Source organism: Danio rerio, chromosome 2, assembly GCF_049306965.1.
Source record: "Danio rerio strain Tuebingen ecotype United States chromosome 2, GRCz12tu, whole genome shotgun sequence".
NCBI lineage: Eukaryota > Metazoa > Chordata > Actinopteri > Cypriniformes > Danionidae > Danio > Danio rerio.
The window spans coordinates 10854603-10874346 of record NC_133177.1 but is presented as its reverse complement, the minus strand read 5'-3'; the positions used below and the strand labels follow the sequence as shown (position 1 = coordinate 10874346).

The following is a 19744-nucleotide window of genomic DNA, read 5'->3' as shown; positions in this document are numbered from 1 at the left end:
TTAAAATCACAAAAGAACCGCCTAAAGAATCGTATAATGAGCCAAAAATGAAGGGCCGTTGATTGCTTCTGAGGCTGGTGAGCTGATAATTGAATATGATATACGCATTAACACGAGTTTAATGCTTAAAATGCAGTCTAGGTAGAAAAACGACCTCACCCGTGTATTGAAACACGCCCCTGTTTCAGACACTCCCTCCTGTTAAATCGCGGATTGAAAAAAGAATTTCTACAGTGTCTGCAAACACTTCAGCTTTTCTCCTGCACTGCCAGCCGTCTGCATCTGCCACAGCCTCGTAAGTTGTTTTCATTATTCTGTTTTTACCTCACGTCTATCTGCATAACACCAGACTAATGGATTGAGTCGTTTTATAACTGTTTTCTCGCAACTCTGCAGTTGCTTACAGAACAGTCCTGGTAAAGTCTATAAATGTTTCTTTGTATAAACACAAGCTGACGCGGAGTTTCCGAAATATTTGTCATCCAGATGTGAACACGGTATAGCGTGCGTCACGAAGCCTGTATGAGACAAAGTCCAACTCTTACTTTGCTGTTGGCTATAAAAGTGAGCATTCATTCATTTTCCTGCAAGCACTGAATTAAGTGAAGTACAGCAGAGAAGGAAAAATCATCGGGGTGAAATGAAAATGTTTGAAAGATTTGTAGAATAGTAGCATGTCATGCGCTATAAACAAACAAACAAAACTACTTTAGCCCCTCTTTTTATTTAGTGACCTTAAACTCTACATTTAAATTAATCACTTGGTGCCACATTTTTACATTGTACTTGTATTTAAATCATCCCTGAATGTACTTCTGCAATTCATTCCTGTACCTTCATTTAATTACAATGACCCTCCCTTTAAACTACCCATACCACCAAACCTACCCGTTTTTCAACTCAATAGCACCATAAACATCTTATAACATGAACAGATAGCATTTATTTTTGCTTTCAGTAAAGTTTTGGGATATAAACTGTTATTAAATGTTTATTACATTAAATGTACCATAAAATAATATAGAATATCAGTTTCAAAATGTCATGTTTATTGTGTTATATTCTAATTTAAATTTTACCATGTCCTGGTGTAAACTTTTTAGGTTTAAGTGTATGCAGCTGTCTCAGCACATGTAACATGTCATCATTACGGACTTTCGAATGTACATTTTATGCAAATGCTGCACACATGCACTGATCAAAATGTAAAATAAAAGATATTAATTCTGTAATTAATGTAATTGCATTTATATTTACAATGTTGACCCATCCCTTAAACCTTAACCATTCCTTTACGCTACCCATACCACCAAACCAGTCCTAAACCTATTTGCTTTTCAACTCAATAGCACCGTAAACATTTTATAACATGAACACATAGCATTTATTTTTTGCTGTCAGCACATGTCTATTGTATAAAGTGGGTGCATATAAATGATTATTAAAAATGTATTTCTGTAAGTTTACCATAAAATAATAAATAACTTCTGTTTCAAAATTGTCATGTTTAATGTAGCATAATAATTAAAATTGTGGCATTTCAGGGGGAAAACTGTTTGGTTTTAGCATATGCAGCTGTCTGTGGTTCAGTATTAAATTATACAGTTGAAGTCAGAATTATTAGCCCCCTTTTATGTATTTATTTCTGTCTCTTGTTTAACAGAGCAAGGAAATTTTCACAGTTTGTCTGATAATATTTTTTCTTCTGGAGAAAGTCTTATTTGTTTTATTTCGGCTAGAATAAAAGCAGATTTACATTTTTTTAAACACCATTTTGAGGACAAAATTATTAACCTTTTTAAGCTATATTTCCCCCCCCGTCTGTCTACAGAACAAACCATCATTATACAATAACTTGTCTAATTACCGTAACCTGCCATGTTAACCTAATAAACCTAGTTAAGCCTTTAAATGTCACTTTAAGCTATATAGAAGTGTCCTGAAAAATATACAGTCAAATATTATTTACTGTTAGAAATGAGTTGATGAGAAATGAGTTATTATAACTATAAACATAAACTAATTTGTTTAGAAATGTGTTGAAAAAAATCGTCTCTCTGTTAAATAGAAAATGGGGAAAAAATAAACAGGGGGTCTAATAATTCAGAAGGGGTAATTCCAAGTTGTGCTCACTGCTGAGCCAGTTGGGCAGAGCTGAGATCCAGCAAGGGGGAGCTTGAGCTCCAGTTCCTCCTTCCTTGCACTTCTTCTACAAGTGATGTCACTGGGGGTTGGGGTTAGAGGTGAGGTGGGTGTACGCATTATAGTAGGAGGAGTTTGAGCTCAAGCTCCCCCTCATTGGAGTCCAAGTGACTGTGCAGCGAGCAGTGTCGCAATAATTCTGACTTCAACTGTATGTGGTACATATGTCATAAGGATTTTTGAATATACATTACTTTTGCAAATTTTGTACACATTTACTAATCAAAATGTAATATAAAGACATTATGTTGACATAGTATGATATTAAGCAGCAAATCATCATATTAGATTATTTCTGAAAGGTCACTTGACACTTAAGACTGAAATAACCATGATTCAAACATAGCTTTGCATTACAGGAATGTACACATCGTATAAACAGCATTACACAATCACATTTAATCATTAAAACAGGAGGAACTAAGGCCCCGTTTACATTAATGCGTTTTAGTTTGAAAACGCATAAGTTTTGCTACGGTTATGCCAACCGTCCACACTATGCCGGAGTTCTCGAGCGCCGAAAACGGAGCGTTTTGAAAACGCTGGAGAGGCCGTTTTCATTCTGAAACGCTGCTGCTCCGTCAGTGTGGATGATGGAAAACGGAGACATCTGAAAATGGAGGCGGGGCTGCAGACATTCGCCTCTCTGATTGGGGCTTTTCCTCAATATTAAGTAGCCTAACACACACAGTTTAGTCCTGCATCTTCTCCGTGTAAGTTCAGACTTCGCAAGTTTGATCAAGGCTGCAGTCTCTTCTTCTCAGTTTGATATGGAAAACAGACTATACCGAGGACACGGGTAAATCTTCAAAGGGAACAGTGTACTTCATTCACATCACCCTGGCTACGTTGTTTTACTTTCTCAACAATAAAATGTAAACATGATTTAAGGAACTGCCTATTTTCATTTTAATATTAGCAACTAAACAGACAGCAGAAATGTTGAGGCGGCGTGCTGCATATATGAGCGTCATCTTCACTTTGTGGATATTTATAACAAAACGGAGCCGATAACAACTGTCTCCTTTCAATTTCAGTGAAAATACGAAACATACCCTCTCTTTTGCTGAATATCAGTTTTAATAATCGATAATAGTGTGGACGGATGGCGTAACCGTAGCAAAACTTATGCGTTTTCAAACTAAAACGCATTAGTGTAAACGGGGCCTAAAACGCACTAGTGTAAACGGGGCCTAAGTGAAGTTTATAAATTAATTTTAAGAGGATCACGTGATTATCATTGAACAGTGCTGGTTCCACATTAACTAACGTATAATTCACCAATTAGCTGAATCCTAACCCACTATAAAGAGCCAGGGTTTCTCACTACAGTTTGATTTATAGAATCCCCCTTCCACCCCTGCTCCTCCACCTTTCCCTTCACAGGGCGGCACGGTGGCCCAGTGATTGACATTGTTGCCTCACAGCAAGAACATCACCGGTTCTAGTCCTTTAACAGGCCGTCTGTTGATTCTGTGCAAAGTTAGCATGTTCTTCCCGTGCTCACATGGGTTTCCCACCACATTCGCTGGTTTCCTTCTACAGTCCAAAAACTATACCATAAGTCAATTGATCAATCTAAATTTAGCACTACCGTCAAAAGCATATCTCTTCTGCATATGTTCTGTCATCAGCTGTTATCAAAACAGGGGGAGATCTAGAAACCTATGTAGCTCAGGTAGAGAAACGTGAGGGAGCCCAGGGCTCAATGACCTTTGAGCTCAGGGCTCTCTCACGGGGCAGCATGCCAAACTTGCTTTAAAATCAATCATCAGCTAAGTGTGAACTCTTGAATAACTATTAAAGGCTCTAAAACAGCCATTTACATCTGCTGCAGGAAATATGTAAACACGTCCATTTGCATGAATTGGGTTTTCCCTACTTCAAAGGCAAGACAACAACAAAGAATTACCACAGAGGCGTGTTATTTCTTATTCTTAGCACAACAGGCCAACACCTTGTTAAATGTCAGGATTAGTTTCTATGCAATGCTTATGTTTACAGTTCAGGTGACTCGTAAGTCAAGTATATCGCCTCGTTCTGTGTTTCTCTTGCTTATCAGCTGGTCACCACTATCCTCTTTTTCAAAAGCCCACAGTCTTATCTGTCCGTCACACTGGCGTGGAGGTGTGATGCATAGGGCATTTGCATCTGAATTTTTGCATGTGAGTAAATGGCGCCGAGAGTTTAGGTGGACAGAGATAGTTGCCTGTGCCAGATTGCGTGTTTTATGGGAGCCGGTGATTCCAGAATCACAGAACATTCAGATTATATTCTCTGTAGCAGTGGAGCGTTTCCTCATTGACATTGCGATGTTTGGATTTTAGTCAAAATCGTGTTAGATGTAAGTTGTCACAAGTCAATTTTGCAGTATTTCATAACTTTTTGATGTAGTGACTAAATTATATTATTTTGTATAATCCCATTAGTATATTTTAGTATGAATTCCACATCCCCCCAATGATGGTTGAGTTCAAGGGGTGGGGTATGTTGGCACATTTATTCATTCATTCATTCATTCATTCATTTATTTTCCTTCGGCTTAGTCTCTATTTCAGAGGTCGCCACAGCGGAATGAGCCGCCAACTATTCCAGCGTATGTTTTACACAGCGTATGTTTTTTCTAGCTGCAACCCAGTATTGGGAAACATCCATACAACCTCATTAACACACATACACTATGGCTAATTTAGTTTATCACCTGTACCGCATGTCTTTGGACTGTGGGGGAAACCGGAGCACCCGGAGGAAACCCATGCAAACACAGGGAGAACATGCAAACTCCACACAGAAATGCCAACTGGCCTTGTCGGGACTCGAACCAGCACCCTTTTTATTGTAAGGCGACTATGCTAACCACTGAGCCACCATGCCACCCAAAATCATACGTTTTCATTCAAATTTAATTGGGTGAAATTCTACAATAACAATACATGAATAATTATGTTAATATATCAGAAATAGTTAAACGTTACTTCATTATGAACTAATGATCAGTTAAAGCATGTACTAATCAAGAATTAACTTTAACTACAACATGCGTCATATGATTCCATGAGTGGATACTGGCTGCTTTAAGTACTTGTTAGTTCATGTTTATTAATTATGCTCCGGTGCAGCCTTCGTGCGGTCGCATAACCCTTGTCGTGGCTGACGTGCACTTCTCAAAAGATGTAACTACACGTCGCAACGACGCATATTGCACACTTATCTGTGATTGGTCTGTGATAAGTGTTGGTGGTTCTGAGAGCCGCGAGCCTGATGGAGCGAGTGTTTACAAGTGTGGAGTGTTTACAAATGTCTCGTGAAAAAGCTCTAGGTGTTAATCGTTGTTTTGTGTTTACCTTATGATTAAGGTTGGTGCACCTGCACCGGTTCCCACCTTTGAATAAGCGAGTTTTAGCTACTTGTACATCAAGGTAGCATTCAGAAAAAACTAAACGCCTGCAAAGAAATTAAACACAGAGGAACTTAAAACCCGCTGCCAGCTAGCGTTTTGAAAGTTTTATTACAGAGAAACACAAACAGCACGCATAGGTATAAATGCACGACTACGTGCAGGGCAGGCGCTGTGGGACATGCTGATTACTCGACGCAGGAGTATAAATCAGCCTTTAGTTAAAGCGAAATGTAACTAACATAATCTCATGGCCCGGTAATGTATCTTTATGTACAGTAATCACTTTACTTGGAGGGGCACATTATCATGAACTCATTCTTAAGTGTGTTACTGTTGTTTTTTAATGGAAACACACACTAGACAGACTTGTATAACTGTTACGTTTAAAGACAGGAGTCTGTGAACTGTGAATCTAAATAAACCAAAACAAATAAATGTGAAACTAAATAAATACATTTTAGAGGGTCATGACACCCCTCACTTTCGGTTCAGGTCTACCTCAGAATTTTTTCAATAGATGCATCTGAATGGGCGTGGAGCTCCGCGAGCAAAGGGCAGGAGTAGGCGTGGCCAGCAGGGGAGAAGGAGGGGAGTGAACAACTGTTGTCTGTCGGCTCACGAAATGAGACACAAACCCTGAGCAGACGCATGATTTTATAGTTTACAAAGTTAAAATGCAAAGAAATAAACAGTAATTTAATGCCCTGCTACACTTGTTATTCGTAATTTCATATACACATAACCACAATTTATACAACTGTAAAGATAAATGTTCATATAAGTGAAGTTTCATAAACTAATTTCGAGAGGAGCACGTGATATGATTGTGCACCGCTGGCCACTCATCCGTAATCAGTAATAATCCAATCAGAATGATCCTAGCTTAGTATAAATGGATCACTTTCTCCTCATCTTCATTATGGAAGAATCCCCCCTTCCACCCCATCTCCTCCTTTTTCTCCCCTTCTAAAGGGGGAGCAATCGAGACCTACCTGATCTCGGTTCTCCTGATATGCTTCTAGACCGGGCGGGAGCCCTGGGCTCAAATATCTCCGAGCTCAGGGTTCTCCCCCGGGACAGCATGCCAAACCTGCTATAAGTGCCAAGCATATTTAAGTGGGAACTCTTGAAACACAATGAGGACTTTTCCCTCAATCCCCTGGTCTGAATGCAGACTCAGTGCAGCAGGACTTTTGCCCTGTCTATTTTAGCCATTAGCCCTGTTGGTAATCTGGAGGATTTAGGCGCACACAGCAGCACGACAATGTGTCTAAATGTGAAGGAACTCCACTGATAAAAGACAAAGTCCGCCATTCTTCAATTCTCGTACTGCTCTCCCGACAAAAATGCTTGCTGCACACAAACAGCTTTGCTGTATCGGCCCTGACAGCATCGCGGGGAAAAACATACAACAAACCCTGTGGATCATGGAAATAAACACATACGACCCTTCATGAACAGCTATATACTGTGTGCCGTGGGTCCATGTCTCACAGCTTGGCACTGCTGGCAGGTCTGCCCTGCTTTCTGTAAGCATGTGCTCTCATGAATAATTAAAAAGCAAGCTCTTCTCATAGCATAAGAAAACTCCATTATGAATAATAATGAGAAACTAACACGCTATCTTTGCACTTGCAGTTTTGCGCTGCGTCACCGATTTTGATCCTGCCCCAAAAATCATTTTAAACCCGGAAGCTGAAATTAGCTGACAAAAGCTCGTAATTATCCAGTTTTCCCCACAATTACAGCTAACAGGTGCTAACATTGTCTTAACTGATACTCAACACACACAAAAAAATCTCAAAAAAAGTACTCGAGGGTTTCGTGAACCTTTAAAAGTTAGGTGTTTTTCTCTTTTTCGGTATATTGTGCTGTGCATATTACTATTATTGTATTGCTACATTTTATGCACTCCCAAAACCCACCAATCATCCTAAGAAGGATTTTATTCCAAATATAGCTGTTCCTGTCATCTGGTGAATCGTATCGCAATATATTTTGTAAAAATGCATGTAAATGTTTTCCAGGATTGTGCAGGCTATTTCCTCAGAGAAACAGATACTTCTTTTTTTCTCTAAAGCTTCTTTTGCTTACGCATTAGATGGTTCTCTGTATAGTGTAATTCTCTGAAAACACATCTCTAAAACACACGTCTCCTTTCCAGTCACTATGGTGTCCCACAAGGAGTTCACGACTGCCGGAAAGGTTTCTGGTCTGCAGGTGTGGCGGATTGAGAACATGGACCTGAAACCGGTGCCCAAAAATCTTCATGGCAGCTTCTTTACAGGGGATGCCTACATTCTGCTGCACACCACCAGCGCACCCTCCTACTCTATCCACATGTGGCTGGGTAAGTCACAGACTGTGTTAGTGTGCAAAACCTTTGTATAGCATCCTACCATTGGGTGTACTATGATGTGAAAGTCTCTTTTCAGGACTGCGTCATACTGCGACATTTAGATGAGGAAGGATGTGGCTTGTCTTTTATCAGTCGACTAATTTTTTAAGAGCTTTCTTAACTCTTGAGAAATCTGTATTGAGTAAGGTTTACAAAGAAATGGCGTATAGTTAAACACAAATGACTTCAGCGAGAGAAGATGGTTCTTGAATTTGCTTGGTCAATTGATGTTCAACCAATTCAGTATGACTTTTTGCAGTATGATTTTTCAGTACTTTTGGTCCTGGGAGCATTTGTTTATTTACTAATTGTCTTTGTTAAAGCATTTCAACAAAATCAGTAAGATGTGAGGAGGACCACAACATTTCAAACTTTTACATAAAGCAAATAAGTATGAAGTATGAAATAAGTATCCTTTGCTTTGGTGTCATGGTTTGGGAATCTTTCTGTCAAAAATAAATACTCACTAAATCAAATAGCTAAGTGGTCCAGTAAGCTGACCAGGGTGTCACTAGCCAATCTAGAGGCTGTGTACACCAGGCAGCTAAAGAGAATCACAAATTCAATTTTAAGTGACACTGCTCATCCCCTACACTCAGAGTTTCAGCTTCTTCCTTCCGGTCGCTGGTTTCTAGTATTAAGCTGTAGAATGAAACGATACAAAAATAGTTTCATACCAGCAGCCATTAGACATTTACATAAGGCATAGACTAAAGCAGAGATGTTTCGGTGACTTGCATATTTTAGATCATTTTAAACATTTACTTGGGGGAGGGGGGAGGGGGGGGGGGGTGGACACTTAAAGTGATTATTTATTCTTTATGTTTACATTTTATGTCTTAATGTGCATTTGTTGTTGTTACTGTTGTTACTGTGTGTTGTTGTTTCTGTGAGAAATTTCAAACCTTTTATATAAAGCTTATGTTCTGTTGAACCTAAAGAAGATATATATTTCAAGATTAGTGCAAGTGTATCAACAGTGCATCTGGAAAGTATTCATAGAGCTTCACTTTTTCCACATTTTTTTTTTAATGTTACAGCCTTATTCCAAAATGGATTGAATTTATTTCCTCAAACTTCTACACACAAGACCCCATAATGACAATGTGAAAAAAGTGATGAGATGTGAACAATGTGAAATGTGATTTTTTTTTAATTGTTGCAAATTTATTAAAAATAAAAAACCTGAAAAATCACATGTACATAAATATTCACAGCCTTTGCTCAATACTCTGTTGATGTACTTTTGGCCGCAATTACTTTTGCCCAATCTTCTTTGCAGTACCTCTTAATCAGGTTAGATGGGAAGCAATGCTGTGCAGCCATTTTCAGATCTCTACAGAGATGTTCCATAGGATTTAGGTCTGGGCTCTGGCTGGGCCACTCAAGGACATTCCCCCAGTTGTTGTGAAGCCACTCCAATATTATTTTGGCGGTGTGCTTTGGGCTATTGTCTTGCTGGAAGATGAACCGTTGCCCAGTCTGAGGTCAAGAGCACTCTGAAGCAGATTTTCATTCAGGATGTCTCTGTACATTTGTGTGCATTCATCTTTTCCTCTGCCTAGCATTCACTCCAAAGAGTTCAATTTTAGTCTCATTAGACCAGAGAATTTAGTTTAGTATGATCTGAGAGTCCTTCAAATCCCTTTTGGCAAATTCCAGGTGGGGAGTGGAATCTGTCTGGCCACTCTACCATACAGGCCACTTTGGTGGATTGCTGCACAGATGGTTGTCCTTCAGTAAGGTTCTCCTCTCTCCACAAAAGAACACTGGAGCACAGACAGAGTGTCCATCGGGTTATTGATCACCTCCCTGACTAAGGCCCTTCTCCCTGATCACTCGGCTTAGATGGCCGGCCAGCTCTAGGAAGAGTCCTGGGGGTTCCAAACATTTTCCACTTACGAATGATGGACCCCACTGTTCTCATTGGAACTTTCAGAGCAGCAGAAATGTTTCTGTAACCTTCTTCAGCTTTGTGCCTCGAGAAAATCCTGTCTTGGAGGTCTACAGACAATTCCTTTGTCTTCGTGCTTGGTTTGTGCTTTGGCATGCACTGTCAGCCCTGGGATCTTATATAGTCAGGTTTTTGCCTTTTCAAATCATGTCCAATCAACTGAATTTACCACAGGTGAACTCCAATTAAGCTGCTAAAACATCTCAAGAATGGACCTGAGCTCAACTTAGAGCTTTATGGCAAAAGCTGTAAATACTTCTGTACATGTGATGCTTCAGGTTTATTAATTTTTATTTTTTTATAATTTTTTTATTGTGTTTTTGACAAAAGGTACAGTACATTAAAGGTATTCAATGACAAAGGTATTTTCTTTTTTTTTTTGAACCATACATAAATTTGAAACAAAGACAAATGATCATAATAAAAATTATTATGAAAAGGAAATGCATTAATTAAAAAATATATTAATAATAAGAAGAAATAATAATAATAGTAATAATAATAATAATAATGAGAATAAAATAAAAAAAATTTACAAAAAGGAAGGAGTACATTAGTCTCAATATGAATTATTAGAGGGTCCCATGGTTTGAAAAATATTTGGTTGATCCTCTGAGAAAATATTAAATTTTTTTCTGTTTTCAAAAATAGCATTACATTACTAAGCCAAAGTGACAGTTTAGGTGGCATTGGTGATTTCCACTCCATAAGAATTTTTCTTCTAGCTATTAATGTTAAGGTTTTTTATTTTTAATACATTTGCAACAAAAAACTCTTTTTTCACATTGTCATTATGGGGTATTGTGTGTAGAATGTTGAGGAAATAAATGAATTTAATCCATTTTGGAATAAGGCTGTAACATAAAAATGGTGGAAAAAGTGAAGCACTATGAATACTTTTTTGGATGCACTTTAGTTGCCTGTGTTTACAGTTGTCAGTTTGTGCATGGTAGTTCAGCGACTCTTATTCACTTCACTGATCTCTGTAATAACTAGGTGGGTAAACCATCATTAGGTGGTGAGGCCATTGGAAGTGTTTGACTGGCCATATTGATATTCCCCATTAAAAACCTTGACCTAAAATTGCCATACATCATTTATACAGGAATCGTTTTTAGGATAGGTGTATGTAAATATTGAATGTTCTTTTGAGTAGGATTAGGGATATGTTGAAATCAGTAGGATGGGTGTGTCGGCTGCACACTTTGACACAGGTAAATAACTAAACACAAAATATTCGTTTCATAATACAGTGGTGTGAACAAGTGTTTGACCCCTGTTTTTTTACGTTTTTAGCACATTAAATGTTAAAGATCATCAAACAAATAAAAAAAATTGTCAAAGATAACAAAAGTAAGCACATCATGCAGTTTTGGAATGAAGGATTTTGTTATTAACACCCCCCCCACCACACACAAACACACTTAAATAATAATGCAGGTTTATCACACCTGAGTTTCTCTAGCCAAACCCAGGCCTGATAACTGCCACACCTGTTTGCAATCAAGAAATCACTTAAATAGGGCCTGCCTGACAAAGTGAAGTAGACCAAAAGATCCTCAAAAGCTAGACATGCTCAGGACATTTGCTTAGTATGTGCAGGTGCACATTTGTGAATTTTAGATCAATGAACAGTGTCTTCTTGTAAGGCAGTGTTTTCAAAACAGTCCCACAAAGACCAATTAATTCAGTGTTATGTGTAAACATTCTAGGGAACACCAATTTGGTGGTGTGTGGTGACCTTGCTTATTTGACGGCATGAGCAATTTAGTTTTCACTATAAATCAGTAAATAACATTAAAATTTTTTGACAGATTTTCCTATAAGACATCTAGTCATCAGAAATTTTGAGTTCGAATTTTACAGTTGCTCACTTGAATTCAGCACACTGGCCAACAGAAAGTTGCTTGGTTTGAAAGTCACCTTTGTCTGAGCGATGCTTCATATACAGTTGAAGTCAGAATTATTAGCCCCGTTTATTTTTATACGCAGTTTCTGTTTAGCGGAGAGAAGATTTTTTCAACACATTTCTAAACATAATAGTTTTAGTATCTCATCTCTAATAACTGATTTATTTTATCTTTGCCATGATGACAGTAAATAACATTTGACTAGATATTTTTCAAGACACTTCTATACAGCTTAAAGTGACATTTAAAGGCTTAACTAGGTTAATTAGGTTAAGTAGGCAGGTTAGGGTAATTAGACAAGTTAATCGGAAAGAAAATTTGCTTAATGGGCATAATAATTTTGACCTTAAAATGGCTTTAAAAAAATTAAAAACTGCTTTTATTCTTGCCAAAACAAAACAAATAAGACTTACTCCAGAAGAAAAAATATTATCAAATATACTGTGAAAATTTCATATAATAATATTTAAAAAACGAAAATAAATTCAGAGGGGGATAATAATTCTGACTTCAACTATAGGTTCAAAACTGTATTGTCACATTGCAGTGACAATAGTAGACATTGCATATTTTGTGCCGCCAGTATCTCACCCTACTTTTACACCAGTACATGTTGATAAGTGTCTATGTTAGGGCTGTAGAAAAGTCATTGAATTATTAACTTAACTTAAATTAATTCAGAAAAGAAACAAGTGACTTTGACTGGGACACTGAATCATCAAATCTAAAAACACATTCATTTTGGATCTGTGGGTTTTGCAGAGGAGCAGAAAGTTAATTTCAGTTGATTGGTTGAACAAAAAACAATTATCATTAATTTCATATTTGGCTTAGATTTTATCCAGGGGTGCATGTGAAGTGAAGAGCAGGGGAACGCTGGAGGGGTAGATGTGCGAAGTGAAGAGCGAGGGAGGAAGTTGGGGGGTGGAGAGGTAGGTGCGCGCGAAGTGAAAAGTGGGGTGGAATTCCGCGAGTTTTCCGGGAGACAGGATCATACGTGAGATGGGCGGGAGATGGGTCTGAAATAGGGGACACTCCCGGGAAAAACAGGATTGTTGGCAGGTATGGCTTAGTCACTTTATTGATCAGTGATCGTCACAGCAGAATAAACCTATCCAGCATAAATTTTACACAGCGGATGCCCTTCCAGCTGAAACTTAGCAATGGGAAACACCAATACACTCTTACATTCACTACGGCCAATTTAGCTTATTCAGTTTACCTACTGCATAGCACATGTCTTTGCACTGTGGGGGAAACCGGAGCACCCAGAGGAATTTAGAGGAGAACATGCAAACTCCACACAGAAATGCCAACTGACCCGGCCGGACTCGAACCAGCAAAATTCTTGCTGTGAGGCGATCGTGCTACCCACTGCACCACTGTGCATTGGGTGAAATGTGGTAAAAGCTCATTGGTTTAATTTTAAAAATAATCTTTAAATGTTAAACTGTTGGACTTGTCTATATTTGACCCAGCACTGGGTTTAAACTACCCAATATTTTCTTAAGTATATATCAGGGGTGTCAAACTCATTTTATCTCAGTGGCCACATGGATGAAAATATTTTCCCAAGTGGGTCGCATCAGTAAATCATGGTATATATAACTTAAAACCAACAACCTCAGATTGTTTTCTTTGTTTTAATATGATCAGCATAAAACATAAAGCTAGAGCATGAGGACAACATGATCGCTGCAATTTGTAACTTTTTGATTTGGCTAATTCATATCAATTTGCACGATCTCATTCGTAACATTTACAATGATTTGCTTATCCACCAATGACTGGGTTTAAGGCAAGGGTGTCAAACTCAATTCCTGGAGGGCCGAAGCCCTGCACAGTTTAGTTCCAACCCTGCTCCAACAAACTTACCTGTAGTTTTCAAACAAGTCTGAAGGACTCAATTAGTTTGATCAGGTGTGTTTAATTAGGGTTGGAACTAAACTGTGCAGAGCTGCGGCCCTTTTGGAATTGAGTTTGACACCTGTGGTTTAGGGGTGTGTTTGATTGCCACGCCTTTTTTTTTTAAATGGTTCATTTTCATATGACTGAACTTGTACGAAATAGCCACTAAACTGGCAAATCGGAAAATACTTACCTGTTCTCGTGAGAACACCTTAGTGTCAAATGGCAGGGCATAGTGGTCTTTCTCTCTGAAAAGGCAGTGATTCAGGCTTCTGGATCGGATGAAATGAACAGTTTGCTTTTATGCTGTTGCATCCAGTGGACACAATTGGAACAGCAGTTTCTTTTATTGAAAACTTGCAGCTCATTTTTATTCTTTACAGAATCATCTCGCGGGCTGGATTAAACCCGTTTGTGGGCCTGATCTAGCCCGCGGCCCCTATGTTTGACACCCCTGGTATATATGCTGTATGCAAGGTAGTGAGACAGATGTTTCTCAGAAAATTGATGCAGCTTATGCAAAATGTATCTTCTGTGAAAAATGCAAAAACAGGTTTGCAAACACCTGTGTAATCTTAACTCCACCAAATGTTGAATATCAGTTTCACACTCACTGTAGTCCGACATTGGTGCAACAGCAATACACACTAAAAAAATGCTGGTTGGGTCAAATATGGACATTTTTTTCAATTAAATTAAATAATAATAATAAAACACTTTTTACCCAATGGTTAGTTTTATCCATATTTGACCCAACTTTGGATTATGACAACCCAGAATTTTTTATAATGTATTGATACTGTATCTCATTCATTCATTCATTCATTCATTCACCTTCAACTTAGTCTCTTTATTCATCAGGGGTCACCACAACAGAACGAACCACCAACTTATCCAGTATATGTTTTACACAGCGGATGCACTTCCAGCTGCAACCCAACATTAGAAAACACAGACACTTATGCACTACGCATAACTTAGCTTATTCAATTCACCTATACCACATGTCTTTGGACTGTAACCGATGCACCGGGAGGAACCCCACACAAACACGGGGAGAACAACCCAGAGCTGCAACCCAGTACTAGGAAACACCCATACACTCTAACATTCACACTCATATACTACGGCCAATTTAGTTGATTTAATTCTGTGCATGTCTTTTACTCTGTGGTAAACTGGAACAGCTAGAGTTAACCCATGCCAACACAGGGAGAACAGGCAAACTCCACACAGAACAATGTGTTATTAAATATAACAAGGTTAAAAATTGCTGATAATGTTCTTGTAAATAAGCAGTATGCTGAGTCATAGACTAATTGCATAAATAGCAATCCTCCTTCCCCTGAGGAGAACTATGTTCAGTGTACAGTATGGATGGCATTCTTCACTTTGTGGCACTTACTCACCTCAACAGAATCCAGTGTGTCTTCTCTTGTTTATGTGGCAGTATATCAAACGTTGGCTTTCAGACTGCTGAGACCGGTGTGTGTCCTGTTTAGTTTCTGAGAATGATCACTGAGGTGTGGTTTCTGTTCCACCCAGTGGGTTAAATGCACTAGCTATGCTGGCAGACTCGCTCCAAATCATGGTTGTTCTCAGACGCTTGACTGCAGCATTAGTGTGAGAAGAAAAGGTTTATTTGAGGACACGGAGTGGAAAAAATACATAATGTGCTCCATGTGGCCTCGTTGGGGTTTTCACTTGGTGATTATTTTACCAAAACATATATAGACTGCCAATGCTGCTTGGCAGGAGAGCTCAGTTTAAGTTTTCCTGTAAGCTGTAGGACATTATTTTTTTTACAGACAGAAGCTTCCAGCAAGGAGAAGAAACCCATCGCCAGTGTTATAGTTTGGTGTTTTGGGGCCAATTAAATGAGATTGCTTGATAAAGAAGCAGGGGAATGTTTTAAAAGTAGCATCAGATCAGATTTAATACTTTTTAAATGTATTTTAGTAGTGGTTTTGGTTTAACAAATATACACTATCTGACAAAAGTCTTGTCGTTGATCCCAGTTGTAAGAGCAACAAATAATAACTTGACTTCTAGAAGGTAGAGTTTTCTGATGAATCATCTGTTGAACTGCATCTCAATCATCACCAATACTGCAGAAGATCTATTGGAACCCACATGGACCCAAGATTCTTATAGAAATCAGTTAAGTTTGGTGAAGGAAAAAATCATGGTTTGGGGTTACATTCAGCAGCCCGAGGTATCAAGACATTGGTGCTGCCCATTACATTACAAACCACAGGAAAGGGGAAATTCTTTAGCAGGATAGCTCCTTCTCATACTTCAGCCTCCAAATTAAAGTTCCTGAAAGCAAAGAAGCACAAGGTGCTCCAGGATTGGCCAGCGCAGTCACCAGATATTAACATTATTGAGCATGTTTTGGGTAATATGAAGGAGGGTGCATTGAAGATGAATCTAAAGAATCTTGATGAACTCTGCAAGTCCTGCAAGAACACTTTCTTTGATCATATTTCATTTTGGTAAAATTAGCGTATTCTAGGGGCCTTCATATAAACCATTTCTGATACCAATTGATTATCCAGAAGTCAGGCGGCAAGACTTTAATTAGGTAGTATAGTCATTGTTTTTTTTTATTTGGAAATGAAATGACGTGACATTTTACAGCATGAATTGACCTATGCAAAACTGATCAGATGTTTGATCATTAAAATACAAATTAAACAATAATAGCAGCATTGCATGAAACATTATCCCTTCATGCACTGAAGGGCACTTCGTCCCGTTCCATTGCCATTCACACATTTGTTCCTAAAAGGGATACAGCTGCGACCGGAAGTTAATGAGAATTTTTCATATTATTTATTCAGTACCCATTAATTGTTGTAACGAAGTGGCTGACACAGAGGGATCCATTTGCAGTATTTTTATTAAACACAGTTTAATAAACAATAGCACACAGATGTTGTGCGTGCACAAACTCACATCAAACACTGTAGTATGTTGTCTGGCTGGCAGCAGGTAAACACAGAATGAGTATGCAGGCATGGGTCAGAGGCAGGCGGCTAGTATCAGAGTCGGTAAGCAGGTTAGAGTTCAAAGGCAGGCGGCTAGGATCAAAGTCGGGATTCAGGCTGAAGTACAAGGCAGGCGGCAGGCTGGACTGGGTCAGTAAACGAAGCAGGATCACAACGGGAAAGCAGGCAAGGCTGAGAACGCTCAGTAGTGTTAGCCGGGGCAAAACAAAACTTCGCAATGAAGCAGCGTGTGTGTGTGTGCTGCTTATATGTGTGTGGAGGGTGATTGCTGGATGTGCGTGTCAGGTGAGTCTGCCATCAGTGTAAATGGATGACGTAATGTCAATAGTCCGGTGATGATGACCTCTGCTGGCCAGCGAGGGGATTGACTGGGACCGAGTTGGTGACAATTGTATTTTATTAACGTCTATTCCTACCACAACCCTAAGCCCAACCATCGTGGTAATGTAAAAAAAAGTAATCATACAGAGTCTTATTAATATTATTTATTAAATTAAATTGTATCCCATCTAGACTTTACCCCTTTCACACTCACTCGTTTTCCCGTAAATCATTGCATTGATTATAGTTACACCTGTTCCTCATCATCTGTACTATTTAAGCGACACTCACTATCTCATTGCGAAGTCTTGTTTTTACTGTAACAAACAATTGTTTTTTTTCGCCCTGCCTGGATTAATTAGCTCAAACTCTTTGTTGGATTTGTGATTATTTGCATAAATAATTGGAACAGGTTAAGCTGTATAAGTGCAGTGGTTTATGGGAAATGGAGTCCGTGAGAGTGGCAGTGGAATAGGACTGTAGCGGAGCTCGACCACATGGAAAGAACCTAAATAAACATTGTTGAGTAGTTTTGATATAGGTTTAAAAAAGGTTTGATATAGGTTCATATTTGATTATATAGGTTCTTTCGCATAAACTTCAGCTGGTAATCATTACACACTTTAAAAATAGCAATAAATATAAAAAAATGACAAAAGCAGGTAGTAAAATTATTGAATATGTTGACAAAGAAAATGTTTTGAATTTTAATAAACAGCAAAGCTGTTCTTTTAATGTTGTTTCTAATGTTATTAATATTATTTTAAAGAATTTCTTTCTTTTATCATGGCCCTTACATACTGCAATTTCTCCATGACAACAGTTGTATCAGCCTGATGTTTTTTGTTTAATGCTCCCAAAAATATCAAAGTTGATTTGATCACAGAAACTAAAAATGCAGTCATCATATAAGAGCTCGATCTATGGGTGTGAAATGGACTGTTGTATTTGTATATCCTGTGGAGAGTTTAAAAATGGTTACAACCCAAACTTTTTGCATTTTTGTACAAATTTTTAACTTTTACTGAAAATAATATGACAAACAGACCTAATTTCCGTCTCTTTCAGGGAATGAATGCTCTCAGGATGAAAGTGGTGCGGCGGCCATCTTCTCCACACAGCTGGATGACTTTCTTGGTGGCAGCCCTGTTCAGTTCCGCGAGGTCCAAAACAACGAGTCGCTCACCTTCCTGGGTTACTTCAAGTCCGGCATCAAGTATATGGTGAAGTCCACATTTAGTTTAATAAAAACGACTCAAAGTCGTTCATCATTAACTTGCAATAAAATACTGTAAAACCTCACTTCCTGCTAGTCTCGCTCCAGACAGTTTTCATTCATTCATTATTATTCAGTCATGCCACATCATTATTGTTGCACTGAACAAGTGGTTTAGCTCAGTAAGTTTGCTGATGTTTTACTCAAACACTGAATAAACTCTTTTATTTGCCAAGTGTGCGCAAACACACATGGACTTTTTTTTTGTTTTGCAGGAGCTCAGGGTACATACATACATACACACATACACACATACACACATACACACATACACACATACATACATACATACATACATACATACATACATACATACATACACGCATACATACACACATACACACAAACATACATACACTGTAAAAGATACAGGGTTCCACTCAATTCTTTGAGGTTTCTCCAACACAAAATTATCAATTTAACTTACCAAATTTAAGTAGATTGAATAAAAAAAAAACAATAAAGTTCAGCAATTGTGTTGTTTTAGCTCACTTTTTAATAAGTGGTTTGAACCAGCAGCAAATATATTTTTTTATGTACACACATATATACTTATCAGCATAAGTATCAGAAGGTTATTTAAATAAGTAAAAAAAATACAGTAAACAATAAGAAAAGTTACATTTATACATGGTTTAAATGCATTGTTGACAGTTTTAACTACAAATAAGAAATACAAAAATATTTATATAAAATAATTATGAGTTAATGTATTATAGCTCATACTTTATTCAGTGTTTTGCATTGTGAGAGATACACTCAATTGTAGCAGGTTACACATTAAAAAAGTGAAACTACCATTTCTTTCACTCATTCATTTTCTTTTCAGCTTAGTCCCTTTATTAATCTGGGATCAACTTATCCAGCACATGTTTTATGCAGCGGATGCCCTTCCAGCTGCAACCCAACACTGGGAAACACCCACACTAATACTCTACGGATAGTTTAGCTTAGTCAATTCACCTGTACCACATGTCTTTGGACTGTGGGGGAAACCGGAGCACCCGGACGAAACCCAACCGAACACAGAGAGAACATGCAAACTCCACACAGATAAAGCCAACACTCCTCGCTCGCCAGGTAGCATTTTGTCATCAGCCATTAACTGATTCAAATATGAAGTTTGGGATTTTGTTTCTAAAACAAAAATCTAAGTTGAACCATAAGTTCATGGTCAATTACTTTCGAGTTTATCTAGTGTTTTTCCTTCGACAGAATAAAAATTTTTATTAATATTAAATTACACTTTTAGTTGCAACACCGAAAAACGACAAATTTTAGCTGGAATAACTTACATTAATTATTTTAATTTGGTTCAAAATGTCATTTTTTGTTGCAGAAAAAGTTTTACAACATAATGTTTG

General features: G+C 38.1%; 1 protein-coding gene and 1 long non-coding RNA gene across 4 annotated transcripts in view; both read left to right on the top strand.

Moving 5' to 3' along the window:
* The first annotated feature begins 228 nt into the window (after positions 1-228).
* Positions 229-19744, top strand: part of scinlb (scinderin like b) — a 54559-nt gene continuing 35043 nt past the window's right edge. For 2 of the 3 annotated variants that reach the window (XM_073914760.1, XM_073914752.1), the window contains exons 1-3: positions 231-295; positions 7767-7952; positions 18173-18327. Coding sequence is in view for 1 of the 3 variants with exons in the window: in NM_213090.2 (NP_998255.2) it covers positions 7772-7952; positions 18173-18327 (336 nt within the window). In the remaining 2 variants the exon portion in view is untranslated. Of the gene's footprint in view, positions 296-7766; positions 7953-18172; positions 18328-19744 lie in introns of all 3 variants that reach the window. The other variant, NM_213090.2, reaches the window with a different exon arrangement.
* Positions 10499-12138, top strand: LOC141377795 (uncharacterized). The gene is made up of 2 exons (XR_012390675.1): positions 10499-11687; positions 11958-12138. It is a non-coding gene; the product is annotated as an uncharacterized lncRNA (long non-coding RNA).